Source organism: Podarcis filfolensis (genome assembly GCF_964270895.1).
Source record: "Podarcis filfolensis genome assembly, chromosome: 1".
NCBI classification, from domain to species: domain Eukaryota; kingdom Metazoa; phylum Chordata; class Lepidosauria; order Squamata; family Lacertidae; genus Podarcis; species Podarcis filfolensis.
The window spans coordinates 10581475-10605214 of record NC_139604.1 but is presented as its reverse complement, the minus strand read 5'-3'; the positions used below and the strand labels follow the sequence as shown (position 1 = coordinate 10605214).

Genomic DNA, 23740 nt, shown 5'->3' with positions numbered 1-23740 from the left:
GAAGTGTGACTGGCCCAAGGTCACCCAGCAGCTGCACGTGGAGGAGCGGAGACGCGAACCCGGTTCACCAGATTACGAGTCCATTGCTCTTAACCACTACACCACACTGGCTCTCACACTGGTAAGCTGCTCAAGTAAAATTCAAATGGTGTCACAAAAGCTCAGGCATGCCTGAGTGAGGCCAGAACTCTGCTGCCAGTTCTCCACTGCCATGTTAGCAGAGACTGCAATTCTTGCCAGACAGCCCTGCCCTAAATCAATAACAAAGACTGCCCCCAACTCAAAATCACCGGAAAATTAATTGTTGGATGGATTCTTGAATTTTTTGACTATGCGAGAGAGAGAGCGAGAGAGGAAGCAATCACAATGCCACAAATAAAAGACATTATAATTAAATTAATGCAGCTGGCTCACACAAATAAATGCAACAAAAATATTCTTTTATTATTCTTAACCATTATATTTTTACACTACAACAAAGCAATATAATTTTTTTTGGTACAAAATTAATGTTACTGAACATACAATGCTTAAGAATGCCACACCAAACATTAATTTAGCTTTTTGCCTAATCCTCTCCAAAATTCCCTGCGAAGAATGAGATATTCTCTCTGGCAATCCCAGCATTATGGTTATGAATGCTGTGAGACATGAACTATCGTTTTTGTGGAACTGTATAGCTCTGATAATTATGGCTGGTTTTCTGAGCATATCCATGTCGCCGGGACCCACTGGGGCTCATCTTGCGCTCGGCGCACAGCTGACAGTAGCTGCATGCAAGCCTCCTGTAAATTGTCGTTCACAATCACGTGATCAAAGAACTGACCAAACTGAGCTTCCATTTTCTTAGCTGACTCTTCCATCTCCTGCAGATCTTCTTCCTATAGAGAGCAAAGCAACAAGAAGCTCAAGGCAGAACTTAGAGACATGGCGAATAATGGCTTATTTCAACACCAACAGGGTGACTGCTCTTAACATTTCTCAAGGTAAGAAGTCAGTTAGAAAACTGCAAGGTATTTTTTTAAAAGGGCAGATCAGTGTACACTGTAAAAATTGTAACTTGGTGTAAATAAAACCCAGAAACCTTCAACATGTATCCATAAAGAGATAAGAGACCAGTTGTACTTCAAAATCGTTCATGAACTACAACTTCCATTCTGCTTTTCAATATCGGCTGAATAGAGTGCTAATCTAATGCCCATTTTGATACAGTGGTACCTCGAGTTAAGTACTTAATTCGTTCTGGAGGTCTGTTCTTAACATGAAACTGTTCTTAACCTGAAGCACCACTTTAGCTAACTGGGCCTCCTGCTGCCGCTGCACGATTTCTGTTCTCATCCCGAAGCAAAGTTCTTAACCTGAAGCACTATTTCTGGGTTAGCAGAGTCTGTAACCTGAAGTGTATATAACCCGAGGTACCACTGTAGTTGTGTTCTTCTTGAGTTTAGTAATACAGAATAAGCATTTGTGCTAATACACAGTTTATAGCACCTCCACACGGGGCTGTCTACTTGGCTGCCGTGATTAGTGTGGTTGTGGAAACCCAGTCTGAAGACCTGCAAATCACACAAACCACAATTGCTGAATGAAATTGTGGAGCTGGCTTCCACAAATGGAACCTCCATACAGGTGCCGCTAGGTTGTAAGCCATCCTAAACACTATCCCTCCTTTGTTTTTGTGTTTGAACTGGACTCAAGAAAAAAAATGGAAGAGCTGAATATTGGAGAAGGGAGACACAGAAAACAAGGTTCTCATGCTGGGTAGGCTACAAAGAAGGAAGCAGAACCATATTTAAATTTAAAGAGGCCCAATAAATAATTCTTCTTCTTCTTCTTCTCCTCCTCCTCCTCCTCCCATCTGACTGGGCTTAATCAGCTACTCTGGGTGGCTCCCAACAAAATATTCAAAACACAATCAACCTCTAAATGTCAGAATTTTTTTTTTACTCCCACAATGTTTTTAAAAAACATGTTATGTGATAAATATGAGGCTTTAAAAAAGTTAAAGAGTACCAGTACATGAAGCAGTGGGCTTGGATTAACTGACTTCAGATCTTACTTCAAGCTTAACTGTCAGGATAATTTTAGGGATTTCACTATTTCAGAGTCGTTGTGTCCCGCCCCCCCCCATATCATCTATAAAATTGAAATGATTATCTTCCTCGCAGCATGGATTTGAAGATATTTTACATACAAAGGCATATCAAGGAGGTGGTTGGGTTTCACACCATATCACATCAATCCATCCCCACCTCTCCCCTCCCCTCCTCTCACCTTAAATTTCATATTCACATAGTAGTCTGTGATCATCCGTGCATTTTTCCGGGACTGCTTCATACAGCTCAAGCTTGATGGCTTAATAAATATAATGTAGGGCTTTAGTTCATGAGTACGAGCCAGTGGAATACTCTGCAAGAGAAAAATACAATACAAAAAACCCCACAGCCATTTCAACTTGATGCATTGCATTCAGACAAGATAAATGCATTTATCTTTTTCAGGTTTTATTCTTATTAAAAATAACTGTATATTTAAAAGACAGAGGCTACAATTCAAATATGCATCTGCACTGACTTCAACAGGACTGGATCTATCCTCTCTGCGGTTTATAGTCATTAAAGAACGCCAGCGACAAAAAAAATAGTATTACTGACCATTCGTAGTCCAGGCATCCTTCGGTAGCAATGCCATATTAATTTTCAAACAGAATTAAATCATTATTTTAAAAAAGGTAAAGGTAAAGGGACCCCTGACCGTTAAGTCCAGGTTGCGGCGCTCATCTCGCTTTACTGGCCGAGGGAGCAGACGTTTGTCCACAGACAGTTTTTCCGGGTACTGACTTATATTATATAAGGTAAAGGGACTCCTGACCATTAGGTCCAGTAGTGGCTGACTCTGGGGTTGCGGTGCTCATCTCGCTTTATTGGCCAAGGGAGCCGGCGTTCAGCTTCCGGGTCATGTGGCTAGCATGACTAAGCCGCTTCTGGCGAAACAGAGCAGCGCACGGAAACGCTGTTTACCTTCCCGCCGGAGCGGTACCTATTTATCTACTTCCACGTTGATGTGCTTTCAAACTGCTAGGTTGGCAGGAGCAGGGACCGAGCAACGGGAGCTCACCCCGTTGCGGGGATTCGAACCGCCGACCTTCTGATCAGCAAGTCCTAGGCTCTGTGGTTTAACCCACAGTGCCATCCGCATCCCTAACATTACAGTGGTGCCTCGCAAGACGAAATTGATTCGTCTAGCGAATTTTTCGTCTTGTGAAGCACGAAATCCCATAGGAATGCATTAAAAATCAATTAATGCGTTCCTATGGTCAAAAAAAGTCCAAACAAAGCCAAATTTGGTACAACAAGAGTTTATTAAGTGCTCTTTAAAGTCACACATACTGTAAAGAGCATTTCAAAATTCAAACCCAGAAATTTTTTTAAAAAACAGCAGAGTGGCCCAATGGTCACAGAAAATCATAAAAATGCAGGGGAAAAAAACAAGCTTCCAGATTCTTGCAAACCCCTCCCCAACACCAAGTCCTTGAATTCCAAACACCCCAACCCAAAATCCAAACCCCCCCAAAAAAGTTTTAAAAGCTTAACTTACCAAATGGCTGCAAAAGAAGTTTTGGAAAAGCTTCAAAAATCACCGAAGTCTTTAAAAACCTCAAAAAAGGCTACTATGTACACTGCGTTCTATGAGTTGCTCCTCGAAGTCAAGTCGCAACTGTATTAACGGTGTTAAGAAAAAGGAAACAAACTTGCAAGACGTTTTCGTCTTGCGAAGCAAGCCCATAGGGAAATTCGTCTTGTGAAGCAGCTCAAAAAACGGAAAACCCTTTCGTCTAGCGAGTTTTCCGTCTTGCGAGGCATTCGTCTTGCGGGGCACCACTGTATATATATTATATATATTATATACATGGATATTATTCACCCCTAGCCTTGTCATATTTGTATTTTATTTGTGCTCCAGACCACCTTTATTTCAAATTTCATTTCAGATTCTCCCTAGTCTCCAAATACGGAACCAAGGAACTTTGCACATGACCTGTAGACGGTAACATTATTTTCTCCATGACTCACCTGAGGCTCCAAGTCCACTATACAGATCTTCCCTTCATCAAGCACTGCACGTACGGCATCAATGCTCGTGCCGTAGAGATTCCCCTTGTACTCTCCATACTCCATCATTCTGCAAATGCGATCAACAAGGGAGGAGGAGATGGGCAAGGTGGGAGGGGCCTGCTTCAAGCAAAAGGTATTTAAAACCTTCACACCCTGTGCTTCAGGTGAACAAAATGTGTTGGGGAGGGTAGCAAAAACATTTCCTTCCGGGGTCCCACCAGAACTTGTGTTTTGCTTTTTGCGGCTGTATTCTGAAACATGTCACCGATGCCGCAATAGTGCACTGGTGGCGGCACATTCTCACGTCATTCTGTCCCAGAAACTCCAGCGGGTGCAGAATGCTGCAGCGAGGCTCCTCACGGGGTCTCTGCCATGGGAGCATATTCACCCAGTGCTTTTCCAGCTGCACTGGCTCCCGGTGGAGTACAGGGTCAGATTTAAGGTGCTGCTTTTGACCTTTAAAGCCCTTCACGGCCTAGGACCCTCGTACCTACGGGACCGCCTCTCCTGGTATGCCCCACGGAGAGCCTCAAGGTCCATAAATAGCAACACCCTAGAGGTCCCGGGCCCTAAGGAAGTTAGATTAGCCTCAACCAGAGCCAGGGCCTTTTCAACACTGGCTCCGTCCTGGTGGAACGCTCTGCCTCATGAGACCAGGGCCCTGCGGGATCTGATTTCTTTCCGCAGGGCCTGTAAGACAGAGTTGTTCCGCCTGGCCTTTGGCTTGGAGCCAATTTGATTCCCTCCACCTCTTTCTTTTTTCTTTTCCTTTCTCCTCCTGTGATGAGGCTGCATTTTAATATTTTAATGTTTCAATATTTTAATGTTGTATTTTAATCTTGTTTTTAAGTTGTATTCATTCAATTTGTTTTTATTATTGCTTGTTAGCCACCCTGAGCCTGGTCTTGGCTTGCTCTTATTTCTTAGTCTTTGAAGGGTCTGTACCTGCTCTCACAGACCTCACACAGCATTTGGTGCTGATTTTGTTCAGGAGAGGTTTATATACATGGATAATATTTAACTACCACAAGAAGTAGAAATATGTTTTTATTATGCTCACCCAACCAAATTAACAGCCCCAATAAGAGCTATGGCAATGAGCGGCAAAACTAAGAACTGGCAATAGTTACTGGTTTGAGAAACATAACAGTGATCTCAGCCAACAGCTGCTAGTCAGTGTAGACCAGGGGTCAGCAAACTTTTTCAGCCGGGGGCCGGTCCTCTGCCCCTCAGACCTTGTGGGGGGCCGGACTATATTTTGAAAAAACCACACAAACGAATTTGTATGCCCCACAAATAACCCAGAGATGCATTTTAAATAAAAGGGCACATTCTACTCATGTAAAAACATGCTGATTCCCGGACCGTCTGTGGGCCGGATTTAGAAGGCGATTGGGCTGGATCTGGCCCCCGGGCTTTAGTCTGCCTACCCATGGTGTAGACAATATTGCACTTGATGAACTAAAGTACTGCCCAATGCTTTTTTTCTGGACAAAAAGGTGCCGGAACACACTTGCCCCAGAAGACCCACCCCAGAGTCCAAAGAGGATCAGATGATTGTTGAGGCTGCTCAGCTAAGGCTCAGCTTTCCCGCATGTCAGCTGTTAGCTGGGAGGCTGAAGAACCTCAGCAAAGGCCCCCTGTACCTGTGGCTTGCAAGGAGATCTTCTCCAGAACCCATAGAGGATGTCCACTTTGGGCTCCAGGGAGGGTCTGCTCATGAGCCAGAGGCGCAGTGGGGCTTTGCTGAGGCTGGTCAGGTCTCCCCCCCCCCTACTTCTGGGGACCACCTGAGAGGTGAATGAATACAACTTAAAAACAAAATTAAATACAGCATTACAATATTGAAACATTAAAATATTAAGAACTTTGCTTCAGGTTGAGAACAGAAATCGTGCTCCGGCGGCACGGCAGCAGCAGGAGGCCCCATTAGCTAAAGTGGTGCTTCAGGTCAAGAACAGTTTCAGGTTAAGAACGGACCTCTGAAACGAATTAAGTTCTTAACCTGAGGTACCATTGTACTTCACTCCACTGTTAGTCCTGGTGCTCGACCACATGATTTTGAAACATAAGGAGAAAGGGCAAGAAATGTAAATCTAAGGATTACCTGTGACCATATACCATATTTTCAAAGGTTTCCTTCAACACATAATGGTACTCTCGGCCATTCTCTTCATAGCTCTTTTGAGCACGAGTTGTGTCTGTTTAAAAAGAATAAAAATGGCAGCGCTATTATAAACCTGTTAATTCCCTGGAAAATCATTACAGTGGCACCTCAGTTTTCGAACAGCTTAGTTCATGGACAACTTGGAACCCAAAGGCTGCAAAACCGGAAGTAGGTGTTCCGGTTTTTGAACTTTATTTTTGGAAGCTGAACGTGCTCCATTTTGAGTCCCCCTGTTTTTCCTGTTGTGCTGCTAATCCCTCCCCCCATTGTAATTCAAGCCTTCCATTTCTGATTGCAGTGTTCTGAGGTGATAGATATTTGGAGTGTATATTTGGTGCTTTTATTTTTGCTATTTATTTTGCGTTTTTTGTTTTGAGGCTTTTTCAGTTAATTTGTTTTTGTGACTGTGTGGATCCCAGTTCAGCTACTGATTGATTGATTGATTGTGTGACTGTGGAAATGGATAAAAGTCCCCCACCCAAACAATGACTATCATCAGTGCAGGTAAGAAATTTCTTAAATTTTTATTTTTATCATCTACAATACTGTTTTATTTATTTTATAGTACAGTAAATTGATAATTGCTTTCATTTTATGGATCAATGGTCTCATTATATAGTAAAATTCATGTCAAATTGCTGTTTTAAGGGTTGTTTTTAAAAGTCTGGAACGGATTAATCCATTTTGCATGACTTTCTATGGGAAAGCGAGCCTTGGTTTTGGAACGCTTTGGTTTTGGAACAGGCTTCTGGAACGGATTAAGTTTGAGAACCAAGGTACCAGTGTACTTGGATGAAACCTTTTGGCAAAGCTTCCCCTCTCCCCCTACTGCTAGAATTAAGGATACATGAAAAATGTCACGTACGTGGCACGGCACTTTGAAAGTGATGAGGGTTTATACCAATAAGCCGCCGTCGTAGCTCATTCACTCCCACACCTGAAGGACCTGTTTCAAGAAAGGAAACAGGTAAGTGCCAAATGAATGCATCATGTCCCCAGTACAATGCACCCTATCTGTAACAGAAGAAGAGTAGTTTCACATGACCAGTAATGCTCATCACAATTCCTCAAAGTTAGATAAAGAGTAGAAAAACAGATTTCTTTGTAGAGGTGGTAGTGAGCACCTGCTTTTCTGAAGAGATGCCAATGCAAGAATTACAGGTGTACCGCCGGGACCACATAACACCGGTCATTTTGGACTCACAGCTGTCCATGGAGGCACAGGTCAAATCTGTATCCAGGGCAGCTATTTACCAGCTCCATCTGGTACGTAGGCTGAGACCCTATCTGCCTGCAGACTGTCTCGCCAGAGTGGTGCATGCTCTGGTTATCTCCCGCTTGGACTACTGCAATGCACTCTATGTGGGGCTACCTTTGAAGGTGACCCGGAAACTACAACTAATCCAGAATGCGGCAGCTAGACTGGTGACTGGCAGCGGCCGCCGAGACCATATAACTCCGGTCTTGAAAGACCTACATTGGCTCCCAGTACGTTTCCGAGCACAATTCAAAGTGTTGGTGCTGACCTTTAAAGCCCTAAACGGCCTCGGTCCAGTATATCTGAAGGAGCGTCTCCTCCCCCATCATTCAGCCCGGACACTGAGGTCCAGCGCTGAGGGCCTTCTGGCGGTTCCCTAATTGCGAGAAGTGAGGTTACAGGGAACCAGACAGAGGGCCTTCTTGGTAGTGGCGCCCGCCCTGTGGAACGCCCTCCCTTCAGATGTGAAGGAAATAAGCGGCTATCCTATCTTTAGAAGACATCTGAAGGCAGCCCTGTTTAGGGAAGTTTTTAATATTTAATGCTGTATTGTTTTTAACACTTGATTGGGAGCCGCCCAGAGTGGCTGGGGAAACTCAGCCAGATGGGCAGGGTATAAATAAATTATTATTATTATTATTATTACCTCATTTTATTGCACTTTGCACGATTGCGCTTCATATATACATTGCTCCTTACAAGGACATGGGTTCAGTTGCAGGTAGCCTGGATGCTCCCAGGAGAAGGAAGCTCCGATGCTCCTCTTGTGGCCACAGGACTAGGGCTAGAGCTGGATCCCAACCCACCCCCCACAGCCAGGGGGGCCTGGCTTAATAAGACTACAGTAGAAAGGTAAAGGTAAAGGGACCCCTGACCATTAGGTCCAGTCGTGGCCAACTCTGGGGTTGCGGCGCTCATCTCACTTTATTGGCTGAGGGAGCTGGGTCATGTGGCCAGCATGACTAAGCCGCTTCTGGCGAACCACAGCAGCTCACGGAAACGCCGTTTACCTTCCCGCCGGAGCAGTACCTATTTATCTACTTGCTCTGGCGTGCTTTCAAACTGCTAGGTTGGCAGGAGCAGGGACCGAGCAACGGGAGCTCACCCGAGGATTCAAACCGCCGACCTTCTGATCGGCAAGTCCTAGGCTCTGTGGTTTAACCCACAGTGTCACCCGCGTCCCTTACAGTATAGTGTAAACATAAATTTTACATGCACTGGGAAAAAGTGACTTGCTTTATTGCAATATTTGTTTTATTGCAGTGGTCTGGAACTGAACTCGCGATATCTGCAAGGTATGCCTGTACTTTCTCTGTACAAATTCAAGGGAAGTTATGGGGTGAGGTGAGTCCCACGGATACAGTGAAGGGCGTGCGCCTGATGTGCAGATCTGAGGCAGCTACCACCAGATATGCGCAGGAGTTTGCTAACACAGCTGTTGCAGATTTAGCTGTGGCTAGGGGCTCGACACAGATCTTGGAACCTTAAGTCTTGAAAGGGGTACAGGGTTTGTCCTCGAAGGACGGGAAACCACACCCAAAGGCTGTAAGGGTAGACCCTGTTTCCTTGGAGAAGGAAGCTGAACCACGTCCAAAGGCTGTGTGTGTGTCAACACCAATTCCTCAGAGAGGAACAAGGCTAGGGTTCGAGGTCCCAACAAAGCCAGGTGTGAAACTTCTTGATAGTCAGGAGAGCTATGACGCCAAGACTAGTCAGAACTGCAAGATGGTAAAGGCCCAAGGCCAATCCAGTTGCAGGTAGTTCCAAGAGTGGAACGGGTGATACAGGGGTATACTGTGTGTATGACATCTGTATGGTTGTTGCAGTTACACTGATGACTACAACACAGTTCATGAATCGGGGGAGGATGTTGGAGATTCATTCCCTGTGTCTGCAGTCATGAGATTGTTGTCTATCACATGACGGTGTATGTTTTCATTCCACAGTGTGGGAAGTGACGGAGACAGGATGTTTGGTATTTGTGATGGCCTGGGAATCCGATTCAGAGGCTGAACCGGAAGAACCCCAGCCTGCACAGGAGACCCCGCCTCCAGGGCCGGCTGAGCTGGGGCGGGGCCTTGGATCTGAAGCGCCTGCACCTGTGCCGGATCCTCAAGAGCAGGTACCAAGTGATTCCACTCTAGCTCCGGAGGTGATTGAGGACACAGTGCCTACAGGTGCGCCTCTCCCGGCCCTGCCAGAGCAAGGTGAGTCTCCCCCTGGGTCCAGTAACTCCCCAGCCTCTCCTGAACTGCAGAGGCTTAGGGCAGAGAGGCGGAGGGAACTGGTTTCTCCCAGGAGGAGTGCTCGCCTTAAGGCCGGGAGAGGCGGGTCTCCTGGGGGCCGGGACCGCCCCTGGCCTCAGAGAACATAAAGGCCAGTCAGCCCGGTCCCAGGTTGTGGGAGCAACGTCGTTGAATACCTGCTCCTGCCTGGACCCAGACCTGTCCTTCCAGTGTTCCCGTCCCCGCCCGGCTTCCTGCTTCGGACCCTGCCTCGCTCTTTGTGAACTGTTTCCAGACTCGTGACCCAGGACCGGACTTTGACCTCGCCAACGGTAACCTCCCCACCGGGACCAGCACAGTATTACTGTGTTCCGTGAAGTGGGACTATTGTCCTTTCTTTCTTTCTCTCTTTGCTGTCTGATGAGAAAGAGGAAGGAGCTAAGTCAGAATGCTCCGAGTGTATTATATGTAAATAAACGTCGATTAGCCAAAATGCTGTGCTACTGAGTTCTGTTATGCAAACTGTGAATACTCTGTGGACCCCTAAGCGTGCTAACGCCTTTTGGTATCAGCCGCAGAAGAAAGATTTTGAAGCTCCCGAATGAACAACCAGGTGGGAGAGAACATGCCAGTCGGGCATGTGTCTCTACCAGGGTCCTACACGAGAGTAGGGTGATCCTAACAGTAACTAGGTGAGTTGTAGGCAACTTGTTGCAACTCACCTACTAGCACAATTAATCTGTTTCGGTCTCCAGGGTGCCTCTGGTACCTCACCACTTCTTCATAAGGTGCTGCTGCGGCACTGTAGCAGCCACTGGGGCACCGGGTGTAGCATGGCAGGTGGCTGTTACGACATTTCCTGCGGCACAGACGCATACTTCTCCGGAAACCGGCTGAGAATGGAGAATGGAGCACTGGTCATGGAAGCAATGTGATGGGCACACTTGATCGGTTAGCAGGGCCAGCCTGCAATATTTTTGGCGCCTCAGATGGCCTCCCCACCCCGTCACATCATAACCTGAAACTCCCCATCCTAGCAGACAGATAGACCACTATTGTGTTTGGCCTCTCAAGTCCAAGACAGAGCTGCTCTCCCCCCACATTTCTACAACTCATAGGATTGTAGAGTTGGAAGAGTAATTTCGGCTAAAGCATCCACTCGTTCGAGTCCTGCCCTCCAGAGCAGAAGAAAGCAAGTTTGCTCCATCTTCAATGTTTAGATATTTGAAGATCGCTTGTGACAAGCTCCCTATTTAATTACTTAAATACAGTCATACCTCGTGTTGCATGAGGTTCCTGCTGCGTCTTTTCAGCTTGCAGCGCTCTGTCTCGCTGTTCTAGCTTGGGGATGGCTGCGCAAAGCCTCCGCAGGGCAGCCTTTGGGCTGTTCCCTGACCTGCTCTTTGGGGCTGGCAGTGGCAGAAAGCAGCGCTTCCCCCCGCCAGCCCCAAAGAGCAGCTCGAAAGGAACCTGAAGCCTCCGGAGCCCGGCGGGAACTCCCACTTCGCTCCAGAGGCTTTGGGTTGCCTTCACTGAAGCCTGGAGAGCAAGAGGGGTCAGTGCGCACCGACCCCTCTCACTCTCCAGGCTTCCAAGGTAGCTGCCTGAAGCCTCCCGAGTGCAGCAGGAACTCCCGCTGTGCTCCGCAGGCTTTGGGTGAATGCACCTTGAATGCACCTTGATTTAGAGGGGGAGAACAAGAAATTTATTTTTTTTTCTGTTCTCCCCCTCCTATTGTCTGATGCGTCCTATAGAGCGGAAAAATACAGTAAATTCCCTGCATGCCATTTGGCGAGCCTTGGAAGCTGATGGCAGTTTCTGTGAAAATAACATTTGCTGGAATAGACTGTGGTCCATCTCAATGGTTGCTCCATTCCAACAGCAGCTAGCCAAAGGCCTCTGAACAGTTCACGAGCTGGCCATGGAAGTGATGCTTAGTCCCTATTTTTCCTACAGAAGGGGCGAGGAGATGTTGTTGGGCTCTCATCATTCCTGACCATTTGGCCATTTGGCTGGGGTGGGTAAGAGCTGGAGCCCAACCACATCGGGAGGGCTACAAATTTTTCATCTCTGACCTGCAACACCTGATATTCAGAACTATGCTCTCCCTGAAGACACGGGTTCTTCTTAGATCTGATGGCCAATATCCGTGGGTCTAGTTCTCACTAGAACTTGTAAACCACTTCCAACTACAGCTATGTCAACATTTAATACAATTCTCAGGATGGGTTACATTAGAATGAATTCATAGGAATTAGTGGGTCTTTCTGATTAGCCCATAATAAAAGCTAAGCAATTTGGAGTCAAAAGCCTCTGAAGTTGGTGGAAATTCGCCCATTTTTATCAGGCAGAGGGAACCACGAGAGCTATAAACTTATTGGAGAGGTGGCTTGCCAGGGACAAATACCTTCAGTATACCTGAAGGAGCGTCTCCACCCCCATTGTTCAACCTGAGGTCCAGCGCCGAGGGCCTTCTGGCGGTTCCCTCGCTGCGAGAAGCGAGGTTACAGGGAAACAGGCAGAGGGCCTTCTCGGTAGTGGCGCCCACCCTGTGGAAAGCCCTCCCATCAGATGTCAAGGAAATAAACAACTATCTGACATTTAGAAGACATGTGAAGGCAGCCCAGTTTAGGGAAGTTTTTAATGACTGATGTTTTAATGTATTTTTAATCTTTTGTTGGAAGCTGCCCAGAGTGGCTGGGGAAACCCAGCCAGATGTATGGGGTAGAAATAATAAAATTATTATTACTACTACTACTAGAACTACAAAACAGAACTGTACAGAAGAGTGGCTGGTTAGAGGCTTAAAATGAAGCAGTGGACTTGGATTAACTGACTTCAGATCTTACTTCAAGCTTAATGGTCAGGATAATATTAGAAGGGTTTGGATTTGATATCCCGCTTTATCACTCCCTTTAAGGAGTCTCAAAGCGGCTAACATTCTCCTTTCCCTTCCTCCCCCACAACAAACACTCTGTGATTGAGTGGGGCTGAGAGACTTCAGAGAAGTGTGACTGGCCCAAGGTCACCCAGCAGCTGCATGCGGAGGAGCAGAGACGCGAACCCGGTTCACCAGATTACGAGTCCATTGCTCTTAACCACTACACCACGCTGGCTCTCTTGGGATATTAGGGATTTCGCTAAAATTGAAATGATCATCTCCCTAGCAGCAAAGAGGGAGGAAGTAAAGGAACATTCAGGGAGAAAGCACAAGCTGAATGCACCTCAAACACAACGACAAGGAACTACTTTCACAGGAAGCAACAGCACACAGCAATTCTCCACTCTCTCAATACAACTACGTACTAATGAAGACCCTCTTGCCAGATCCACTGAATTCTTCCTCTTCTGCAATGTGAAAAAAGCAACATTTTTTTTAAGTCAGACAAATAATGAAAAGCCAGACTGATTATCAAACTTCAGGATTTTACCTGTTTTTTCATACAAAAGACGCAGCTAGTGTCGTTTTAATGCCTAAGGGTGCCACCAAAAAGATGTAAGAGATTTACTATACCCAAAACACCATCAACAAAGTTATACTTTAAAAACGACAATGCAACGGCAGCAGCCCTTCACAACAGCACATTTTAAGCTCTTGCTTCTTATATGCCTAAGTTGCTCTCTCACGTCAGTTTTAAGAAATAGCCCTCTCTCGATTTGTCCTTTGTTGTGTATTGAGTCAAAGGATTTTATATCTGTATTATTATTGTCTGTATTTGCATTAGGGTAAAGTAACTGCCTTTTGGTTCCAGAGGGTACAGCTACTATTGGTTCATTTAAGCTGCTGTATTTGGATCCTCTGTCTTATTGGTTTCCTCCAAAAGGCAGGACTGTGATTGCCTGATATTGTTCCCTCCAAAATGTATCCTTTCTAGCTAGTTCCCTGTCCCTATAAATGTAGCTCTCCCCTCCTCAGTTCTCAGTCTTGTTTGCTTGAATAAAGAAGTGTTACTACAGAACTGTCTCCAGCGTATTATGTCAAGAGAGCTGAAATCACAAACCCCACGTCACAACATCCTTCACTTGCTAAAGGTAAGGGGACCCCTGACCATTAGGTGCAGTCGTGACTGATTCTGGGGTTGCAGCGCTCATCTCGCTTTACTGGCCGAGGAAGCCGGCGTACAGCTTCCGGGTCATGTGGCCAGCATAACTAAGCCGCTTCTGGCGAACCAGAGCAGTGCACGGAAACGCCGTTTACCTTCCCGCCGGAGCGGTACCTATTTATCTACTTGCACTTTGACGTGCTTTCGAACTGCTAGGTTGGCAGGAGCAGGGACCGAGCAACGGGAGCTCACCCCGTTGCAGGGATTGGAACCGCCGACCTTCTGATCGACAAGTCCTAGGCTCTGTGGTTTAACCCACAGCGCCACCTGCATCCCGCTTCTCTTGCTAGTTGAAGGTAAAATTTAAAAAGTGCTTTCCAAATTGTCAGTTAGGTTGGCCTATGTAAAAGAAAGCACACAAGGGTGGAGAATTGTTATGAAATTGGCTTGCCCAGCCTAGGTGTGGGCCCAGTGGCCAAATAATGGCAGCTGAATGTGGCTACAGAAGCCATGTGGCTTCTGATTCTGTTTTGAGTCTGCCTACTCTTGATAGATATTGCTCAGTTTTATGATCAATTTTTATTGGTTTGGTTTTTTGCCCACTGCGTAGAAATCACAATACTAAAGCAATATCTAACTAGCTAAAATAAATATATTTTTAAACAAACCTCTTTCTGTTTTTTTAACAGAAGGCACCAGTTATCTTCAATATGACACCTGAGATGCGTGTGTTTTCAATACCCACCCTACTCCCCTGACTGCAGTTTGTGCTGTTTTTCATTCTGAACTTTAATTATATATTTTATTGCATAAAAACCCCTCAAAGCAGTTTTTTAAAAGAACAAAGCAATAAAATTATTAGTAAAAACAGTTAATTAAAACTACTACTTAAAATTGTAAATGGTTGCCAGTGCCCTGGGACCTGCTGGTGAATATTGCCCTGCTGAGCAATAATAAAACTATATATTAATAATGACATCTTCTCTTTCTAAGGACTTAGGCTGCGTACATTGCCCGGAAATATCCTTCCTAGTAAGTAAGAAAGAAAGAAATATGGAACCATTTTTTACATGTTAAAAACTGGCCGAGGACTGTATTTATTTTCTGACCACACATCAAATATGCCACGGAAGCACTCAGGTGCAAAAATAAGCAGCTAATATATTTGTCCACCATCCTAACATGCTAACCAAATAGTCAAAGCACACACACACACACAGAGCACAAAACCTTTCCTCATATTTCCAAAGAGGCTGTGTAGAACCTTAACTTACATAAAGGTTGGTTAGTGCTTAGTTCATACAAATGTGTTATCATGTGGTAAACATACATTTGTTAAGTGTGCATCCATGTCCCTGCTCGGGTCCATCCCATAATTTCTCTGCATATATACCTGACATGACTAGAAGGAGGCAATTCAATATATAAGTCTCTGACATCTCTAGCCATAAAGAAATAACCAACAACCTACTTTGGGGAATCTGGAGGGAAAGGGGGGAAATTCAAAGTTACCTTCTTTAAGCTCCTCTGGCATTGTTGCATAAAAAAATAAAAACAGGAGGGCAAATTAAAAATTAGGTCTGTGAAATTCACATCCAAAGCAGTATAGCGGAACATGTAGATAATTCAAGTATGACTACGGCTACTTTGTACGAAAGCAAGCATTTCTTACTAGTACTTTCAAAATATCTAGCAACCATACACATCCACCATCTTTTTCCAGGGACTACAGACTTTACAACCTGCTTCAGATCCCCCTCAGTGTGAACACTTCACATCCCAGCTCTTCATAGGCCACTTATCAATGCTTCTTAACAGATGTCCTCTGTCTCAAATCACATCTCACCATTTTGAAAAATATCTATGACTTCTAAAATTTGGGTGCTATTTTGAGGTGGGATTGAATCTCATACCAGTTCAGGTTTTGCGATTGCAGTTGGCCGAGAGGTCTTGCACAATAAACTCGCTTCCTTACTTTTTGCAGTAAGGAAAGTGATGGAGAATGGAGAGAAAGATGGTTGATGTAACATCATCTAACCTCTCCACAAATAAATCAGGATGAATGCTCAGGGAACAGGTTTGTCTGGAAGCGTCCTTCACCTCTTAGGCTATGGACATGCCAAAGCTTTAAAGCATATTTGAAACACGTTTCCCCCCTCAAAGAATTCTGGGTACTGTAGTTTAAGGGTAAAGGGACCCCTGACCATTAGGTCCAGTTGTGACCGACTCTGGGGTAGCGCGCTCATCTCGCTCTATAGGCCGAGGGAGCCAGCGTTTGTCCGCAGACAGCTTCTGGGCCATGTGGCCAGCATGACTAAGGTGCTTTTGGCGAACCAGAGCAGCACACAGAAACGCCGTTTACCTTCCCGCCAGAGTGGTACCTATTGATCTACTTGCACTTTGACGTGCTTTCGAACTGCTAGGTTGGCAGGAGCAGGGACCGAACAACGGGAGCTCACCCCGTCGTGGGGATTCGAACCGCCGACCTTCTGATTGGCAGGTCCTAGGCTCTGTGGTTTAACCCACAGCACCACCTGCGTCCCGTACTGTAGTTTACCCCTCACAAAATTGCAATTCTCAGCAAGCCTTAACAAACTACAGTGCCCAGAATTGAGGGAAAGAATGTGCTTTTAAGGTATTGTGTGTACAGAGTTCTTTCCACAAGTTGCCTTAAAACTTATGAAAATCAGTCTCCCAGCTTTATCACAGTTATGGTATCCACACAGCTTTGTGGATTGCAGTGTATTGAAGTCACTGCAGATGCACTGGAAAACTACAAGCATACCTTCTGATTTGTTCTAACAATCTGAACCATGTAAAAAAACCAAACAGGACCACCGCTCAAGATTTGCTTGTTAAGAAAGCATGATCTCACTGCTGGGCGTTCTCAGTTGCTCTAAGCCCAATCTGCTCAGTTTACAGACAGATAAGCTTCACATAAACCTGCCCTACTTTTGTATATAATGTGCAAATTCATCTTAGTATCCAAGTGTCAAAAGGGATCCTCCTCCATCATCAGGAGTAATAAGGAGGCCATGAAGTAGATTAGCTCTTCAATCACACTTATATAATGTAATCTCATTATCTTCCAGCTGTCCTCTTGTAACACGTTCATGGTTCGGCAATTTTCACCGTAGGTATGGGAGTCATTCAAAACTGAACGAACGCGGAGAGGATAACCCAATTGGTCTCAAATGTGTTTTCATTTTGGTGATTAAAATCTCCAGATCTGGCTCAGAAAACCCTGAGACAGCAAATGGCTTTCCAAACGCACACATGGATCCCACAGTACACTTTTAAAATGAAACCGATCACCTCCATCACATGCTTATTATCATTAGGAAAAGTATAGTCAGCAACCAAAATTGCCAAAAGAAGTATACTTACCAGACTCAAAAGTCTCCTCGTCTTTTAAGTCATCCAGGGAGCAAAAATAGCAAATACATTTCATTTCAGTACTATCCTCATCTAAGATAATTAAAACTCACCCCATCAGAAAGGTCTTCCCAACCCCACAGCAACAAGACACACTTACATTTCTCATTTCCGCCTCTGATCCGTGCTTAGGGGCCAAAGTGCACATTATAGGGCATAATTGGATCTTATTTTTAGTTAAAAGCAACTGCGCTGTGGGGATGGGCGCCAAATTGGATTGCAGCAGCGGCACTGAGGGGATAGGGCACTTAAACCTTTTGCCCTACACTTATTTCAATCCAAACTGCATCCCCAACACAGCTGTTACAGCCCGAGTAAAGGAGAGGAAAAAGAAGAGTTCCAGAATATTTTGATTCAGTGTTGGGTAACATCATTCATCGCAACATACAAAGCCCTCCAAGGCTTTATATCTAGAGAGACAATGAATATGAAATGGCTTTGTAAAATTGGTGGTGGCTTGGATATTAAGAGGAATGTTATGTACTGAAGTTCTCACCCTGGGCCAGCAGGGGGATACTGTAGATAGTTATGCAAATAAGGGATCGAAAGTGGCGTTCAGTGATTGGATAGTTTTAGAAAATTGTGACAGTTACATTGTACTGGAGCTCTATATAAGCAGGCTGACTGAACCCTTCAGTTCAGTTCTGTTCTGGCCTGTGTATAAACAAGAGCTGTAAGAATCGCTGTGTCGTCGGATATGTTCACCCACAACTTAACAAGGAATGCTCTGATTTCACACTCATTCAACAATCTGAACTAGAAGCATTTCCCACTGAATTAGGAATAACAGACTCAGCATATTAGATCAGAGATACAGTCCCCACTGTTCATGCTCATGCAAGTTTGGCCAATTTCAGAGAGTCTGCTTGAACGCATCCTTTGCTCAAAGGCTTGTTCCCAGAGTTCCCTTTCACAAACAGAAGGGACAGGAGTTCATGAGAAAGGTAGGTGACTTTCATCAAATCCTCCTTTCCACCGCAGTCATTCATGCTGTCTCCCTTACTCTTCCAACCCTGCAGAGAAGCTTTTCAAGGTGCACAAGGAATCGGTTGACATTTTCTTCTAGAGAGAGCATCTCAGGAGTAGAACTCCTCTTGTTGAAACTCTACATCCAGCCCATGTTATCCCTTCTCCATTTATGAGCAAGCAGGTCAGAAGATGCAATTTAGCATGAAGTTCCCCTGCTCAAAAGACTATGGTCCCTTACCTTTCCCGCCCCAACCTGGCCACAGTGATCCATGCGACTGTCACCTCTAGGCTCGACTACTGTAATTCGCTCTACGTGGGGCTGCCCTTGAAGCTGTCCCAGAAACTCCAGCGGGTGCAGAATGCTGCAGCGAGGCTCTTCACGGGGTCTCTGCCATGGGAGCATATTCACCCAGTGCTTTTCCAGCTGCACTGGCTCCCGGTGGAGTACAGGGTCAGATTTAAGGTGCTGCTTTTGACCTTTAAAGCCTTTCACGGCCTAGGACCCTCGTACCTACGGGACCGCCTCTCCCGGTATGCCCCACGGAGAGCCTCAAGGCCCATAAATAGCAACACCCTAGAGGTCCCAGGCCCTAAGGAAGTCAGTTTAGCCTCAACCAGAGCCAGGGCCTTTTTACCACTGGCTCCGGCCTGATGGAACGCTTTGCCTCATGAGACCAGGGCCCTGCAGGATCTGATTTATTTCCGCAGGACCTGTAAGACAGAGTTGCTCTGCCTGGCCTTTGGCCTGGAGCCAATTTGATTCCCTCACCCTCTTTCTTTTTCCTTTTTCCTTTCTCCTCCTCTGATGAGGCTGCATTTTAATATTTTAATGTTTCAATATTTTAATGTTGTATTTTAATCTTGTTTTTAAGTTGTATTCATTCAACTTGTTTTTATTATTGCTCGTTAGCCGCCCTGAGCCCGGCCTCTATATGTTTTAGGCACGGCAAGAGAAGGCATCCTTTAGATAGAGCATCTGCAAGGTATGTGCCTCCTCTGTAACAAAAATGACTACTTATGTGCCTCCTTAGATCTGCAGAGGAACAGGGAAATGCTAATCCTTCAGCCCATTTGAATTAAGCAGGGCCCATTTCCCTTGCTGTACAAATAATATTCATAAGCTCAAAAAACGGCTTGGTAGGAAGGAAAGCTTTTCAGCTTGTGAGACTTGTGAAACAGTCACAAGAGAGGCTTAAACTGCGTAATCAAGCGTTCCTTACAAAACTTATACTTCTCCTGCTGGTTATCTTTATTATGAGCATCCGTTGATAAAACCAGAATGATAACACGTTAAAAAAAAATAAAACACACACTTTGTTTTGCTGATATTCCATCAGAGATAATTTAACAGAGCATTTCACTTATACCCAGGTTTGTGGTCCCTTTTGCACAACAACAACAACCCCCCCCCCAAAACCCAAAGTCAATTACCTGTTTCTACACACTTCTCATCAATCTGCATGTCTTCTTCTGTTCGTTGTATGAAAAAAATGGCAAGCGGAAACAAAACCAGGCCATGAGTTGGTTTGCTTTTAACCTCACACAATGACAGAAACAATCACTAATCCAACCAGAGATCCAATTTCTATCAATTTTCTCTGGCGTTTCAGTATTGTACCATGGGGCAATGCAGGGGTGGGGAACATTAACAAGTATGTCTAAATTCAGGTAGGTAGCCATGTTGGTCTGATGCAGTCGAAATAAATTAAAAAATTGTCCAGTAGCACCTTAGAGACCAACTAAGTTTGTTCTGGATATAAGCTTTCGTGTGCATGCACACTTCTTCAGATACTAGGTATGTCTAATTTTCTTTTAGACTGAGGCTACATTTCACTAGGGATGGAAAAACCAGTCCATTTCAGTTTTCTCAGTTGCTCCCCCTTAAATTGGAATTTAAACTGAGTCTTAAATTCAGTTCCCTATTTTTCTGCAGAAGTTTGCCCTTTTTTAAAAATCCGCATGAAAATCTTCCAGCATTTCACTGCAAATTTCTCCGAACAAACACATTTTCGTACGCAGCTTTTACTAAATATGCTCATTTTTGCAAGCAGTTTCTCCTAACAGAATGCATTTTAATGTGTCATTTTTCACTGATATATTCATTTTTTAATGTACACATTCCCCTAATGTATGCAGCTTTGTAAGAATTGTTTGGATGGACAACTACTCTGCAAAATTCAGATAAGTGCAAATACTGAAGGGTGGCTGTAATTCAGTTCTCAGGTTGCTTCCAAAAGTGCAGATTTAATCTGGCTTTAAATGTGAGGGAAGAGCGCCGGGTCCCATGCAGGAGGAGGAGAAGGAGGGCCACAAAATGAAACAAGGCTGGCTTGACACATTTCGAAGTAAATGTGCACCATACCCTCCAACCTTTCTCCGGTGAAAATAGGGACACCAAATTCCATAATAATAATTTTATTATTTGTACCCCGCCCATCTGACTGGGTTGCCCCAGCCACTCTGGGCAGGTTCCACATATAAAAATAATAAAACATTAAACATTTAAAAACAGGGCTGCCTTCAGATGTCTTCTAAAGGTTGTATAGTTACATCTCCTTGGCTCTAGGGTCGCATAACTCAACACTTCTCTGATGAAAATAGGGACGTCCTAAGGAAAAGGGGGACATTCTGGGATCACATCAGAAACCGGGACGGCTTCTCTAAATCCGGGACTGTCCCTGGAAAATAGGGACACTGTGTACATTACCATCTAACGATCTCTCCTCCATGAGACCATTCGGTCTAGAGATGAAAATTACCTAACTGCACCACTGCTTGGCATATCTAAAAAGAAATATATGACATTCAGACGCCTGTGCTTACCTTCTTCCACAGTACTTACTACTCACAGAAAATCCACGGAGGAAATGAAAAAGAAAGTAAACAGTAGAGTTAAGGAGACTGCCAGAACTTTTGCTCTACACACACACACACACACACACAGAGAGAGAGAGAGAGAGAGAGAGAGAGAGAGAGATTCCAACAGATGAAAATATACCAGGAAGAACCGTAACTCAGCAACTGCTGTGCAAGCAGAAGTTCGCTGGTTCAGTCTTCCACAGCTAGGATTTCCCTGTCTGAAACTCCAGAAAGCTGCACCCAGTTTGACTTCCAAAACGTTCGGAAACCAAGGCGCTGCTTCCGACTGGAGTTTCCTGCAGCCTATCAGAAGCCCTGTCAGACGTTTGGGTTCCATTCGCAAACTGGAACAGTCACTTCCGGGTTTGCGGCGCTTGGGAGCCAAAACGTTTGAGTTGCAAGGCATTCATCAACCAAGGTACGGCTGTATTGAGCTAGATGCACCCTATGGGTTTTGTCACTGCCCCTCAATGTATGGTGGGGTCTGATATGTGCTCTAGTCAATGGTGGGAGAAAACTCAGCAGTGGCCAGAGGACTGGAGAAGATCAGTCTACATCCCAATCCCACAGAAGGGCAGTGCCAAAGAATGCTCCAACTACCGCACAATTGCACTCATTTCACACGCTAGCAAGGTTATGCTTAAAATTCTACAAGGAAGGCTCAAGCAGTATGTGGACCGAGAACTCCCAGAAGTGCAAGCTGGATTTAGAAGAGGCAGAGGAACCAGAGACCAAATTGCAAACATGCGCTGGATTATGGAGAAAGCTAGAGGGTTCCAGCAAGACATCCACTTCTGACCAAACTGCGGGAGGCAGTGGAAGACAGGAGTGCCTGGTGTGCTCTGGTCCATGGGGTCAAGAAGAGTTGGACACGACTAAACAACTAAACAACAACAGTGGTAGGAGGCCATACAGCAAATGAAGTAAGTATCAGAGAAGCTTCCCCACCCGCTATTCACAGCCAGAGGATCTTTCTACTCACGTATGGTTGATTTGAGGCAGGTGTGAGGTTGCAAGGGCTGAGACCACCAGAACTCTCGCTGCTTCCTTAAAAAGAGAATAAATGCAGTTTCCATGGGTCCCACTTCAGACGGGGCATTCTTATTCCCTGTGCTCCAGAATGATAATAAGATGGAAAACTAGCCTCTTCCACCCTATGTGTCAAAGAAGCCCAAAGCAGCAGGAAAGGAAACCAAATGAAGAACCTACACGCTGTTTGCCTACACATCCTCATATGCTGGAATACAACCGCATTTCTTGTTTATACTGTTCCAGTTTTATAGGATCTAACACCAAATAGCAAAAAAAGGGACGTGGGTGGCGCTGTGGGTTAAACCACAGAGCCTAGGGCTTGCTGATCAAAAGGTCGAATCCCCGCAATGGGGTGAGCTCCCGTTGCTCGGTCCCTACTCCTGCCCACCTAGCAGTTCGAAAGCACGTCAAATTGCAAGTAGATAAATAGGTACTGCTCCGGCGGGAAGGTAAACGGCGTTTCCGTGCACTGCTCTGGTTCGCTAGAAGCGGCTTAGTCATGCTGGCCGCATGATCCGGAAGCTGTACGCCGGCTCCCTCGGCCAATAAAGCGAGATGAGTGCCACAACCCCAGAGTCGGTCACGACTGGACCTAATGGTCAGGGGTCCCTTTACCTTTACCTAGGGCTAGGTAGACTCTGGTTCAAATCCCCACTCAGCCACAAAGCCACCTTCTTTTCAGCTGACATTGGTTTTTCCTACCTCTTCAGAAGGTGGTTCGAGGGGATGAGTCCAGCGCAGGCACTGAGGTCAGAGACTTTCCTCGCCTGCCACCACAGGGCATCGTTCTGGTCCACAATCTGAAGAATGTCTCCCTTTTTAAACGGCAGTCCTGCGTCAGCACACGGAATGGCGGGGTCCTGAAGGGGCCAGTAATCTGCCATTGCTCGCACATAGAGCTGATACAACCAAAGAGAAGGCTTATTGTAAATATTTACATCCCATCTGTCTGTGAACTAGGTTTAAGGCTGCTGTGTGTAAGGGAAGAACCCAACAGGCATGGCTAAAACATGATATGATAAAACATTAACAATGTAAACAGGATCAGGGTGGAATCTGGTCTTTCAAATTTCAGCAGCGCCCTGTGCGAGGTCAAAATTCAGTACTCAGTGCGGCAGAACCGGCTATGCTGCCCTAAATCCACCTTTGACAGTAGGGAGAGCATGAAATAAATAGTCTTACAGGTCAAAGACCTATCTGAAAGGAAGACCTGAAAATCGGCAATGGACAAGCCTCTCCACGGACAGAATTCTGCAGTATGCGACAGCCACAGAAAAGGCCTTTTTTCCTCATGCCTACCAAATGTAACTGAGAAACTGGCAGGACACACCAGAGCTTTGCTCCTGGATATCATAAACTGTCAGGTTCATATAGAAGCCAGTGGGCCTTCAAGATTTTACAGTGGTACCTAAGGTTACATACGCTTCAGGTTACATACGCTTCGGGTTACATACGCTTCAGGTTACGTACGCTTCATGTTACACACTCCGCTAACCCAGAAATAGTGCTTCAGGTTAAGAACTTTGCTTCAGGATAAGAACAGAAATCGGGCGCCGGCGGCGCAGCAGCAGCAGCGGGAGGCCCCATTAGCTAAAGTGGTGCTTCAGATTAAGAACAGTTTCAGGTTAAGAACGGAC

The 23740-nt window shown here is 45.4% G+C and overlaps 1 protein-coding gene across 9 annotated transcripts in view; it reads right to left on the bottom strand.

Annotated features, from left to right (window-relative positions):
• Positions 1 to 425: 425 nt before the first annotated feature.
• MPP4 (MAGUK p55 scaffold protein 4) overlaps positions 426 to 23740 on the bottom strand; it is a 39657-nt gene continuing 16342 nt past the window's right edge. Inside the window, exons 11-23 of one of the 9 annotated variants that reach the window (XM_083629516.1) lie at positions 22806 to 23002; positions 22054 to 22118; positions 21036 to 21053; positions 19644 to 19682; positions 17196 to 17216; positions 15321 to 15335; positions 13072 to 13113; positions 10488 to 10658; positions 7148 to 7228; positions 6223 to 6316; positions 4074 to 4182; positions 2275 to 2409; positions 426 to 881 (exon numbers count right to left, since the gene is read on the bottom strand). In XM_083629516.1, coding sequence (XP_083485642.1) covers positions 690 to 881; positions 2275 to 2409; positions 4074 to 4182; positions 6223 to 6316; positions 7148 to 7228; positions 10488 to 10658; positions 13072 to 13113; positions 15321 to 15335; positions 17196 to 17216; positions 19644 to 19682; positions 21036 to 21053; positions 22054 to 22118; positions 22806 to 23002 — 1179 coding nt within the window. In that variant the 3' untranslated portion in view covers positions 426 to 689. The remainder of the gene's footprint in view (positions 882 to 2274; positions 2410 to 4073; positions 4183 to 6222; positions 6317 to 7147; positions 7229 to 10487; positions 10659 to 13071; positions 13114 to 15320; positions 15336 to 17195; positions 17217 to 19643; positions 19683 to 21035; positions 21054 to 22053; positions 22119 to 22805; positions 23003 to 23740) is intronic. The other 8 variants (XM_083629517.1, XM_083629518.1, XM_083629520.1 and 5 more) reach the window with 8 other exon arrangements.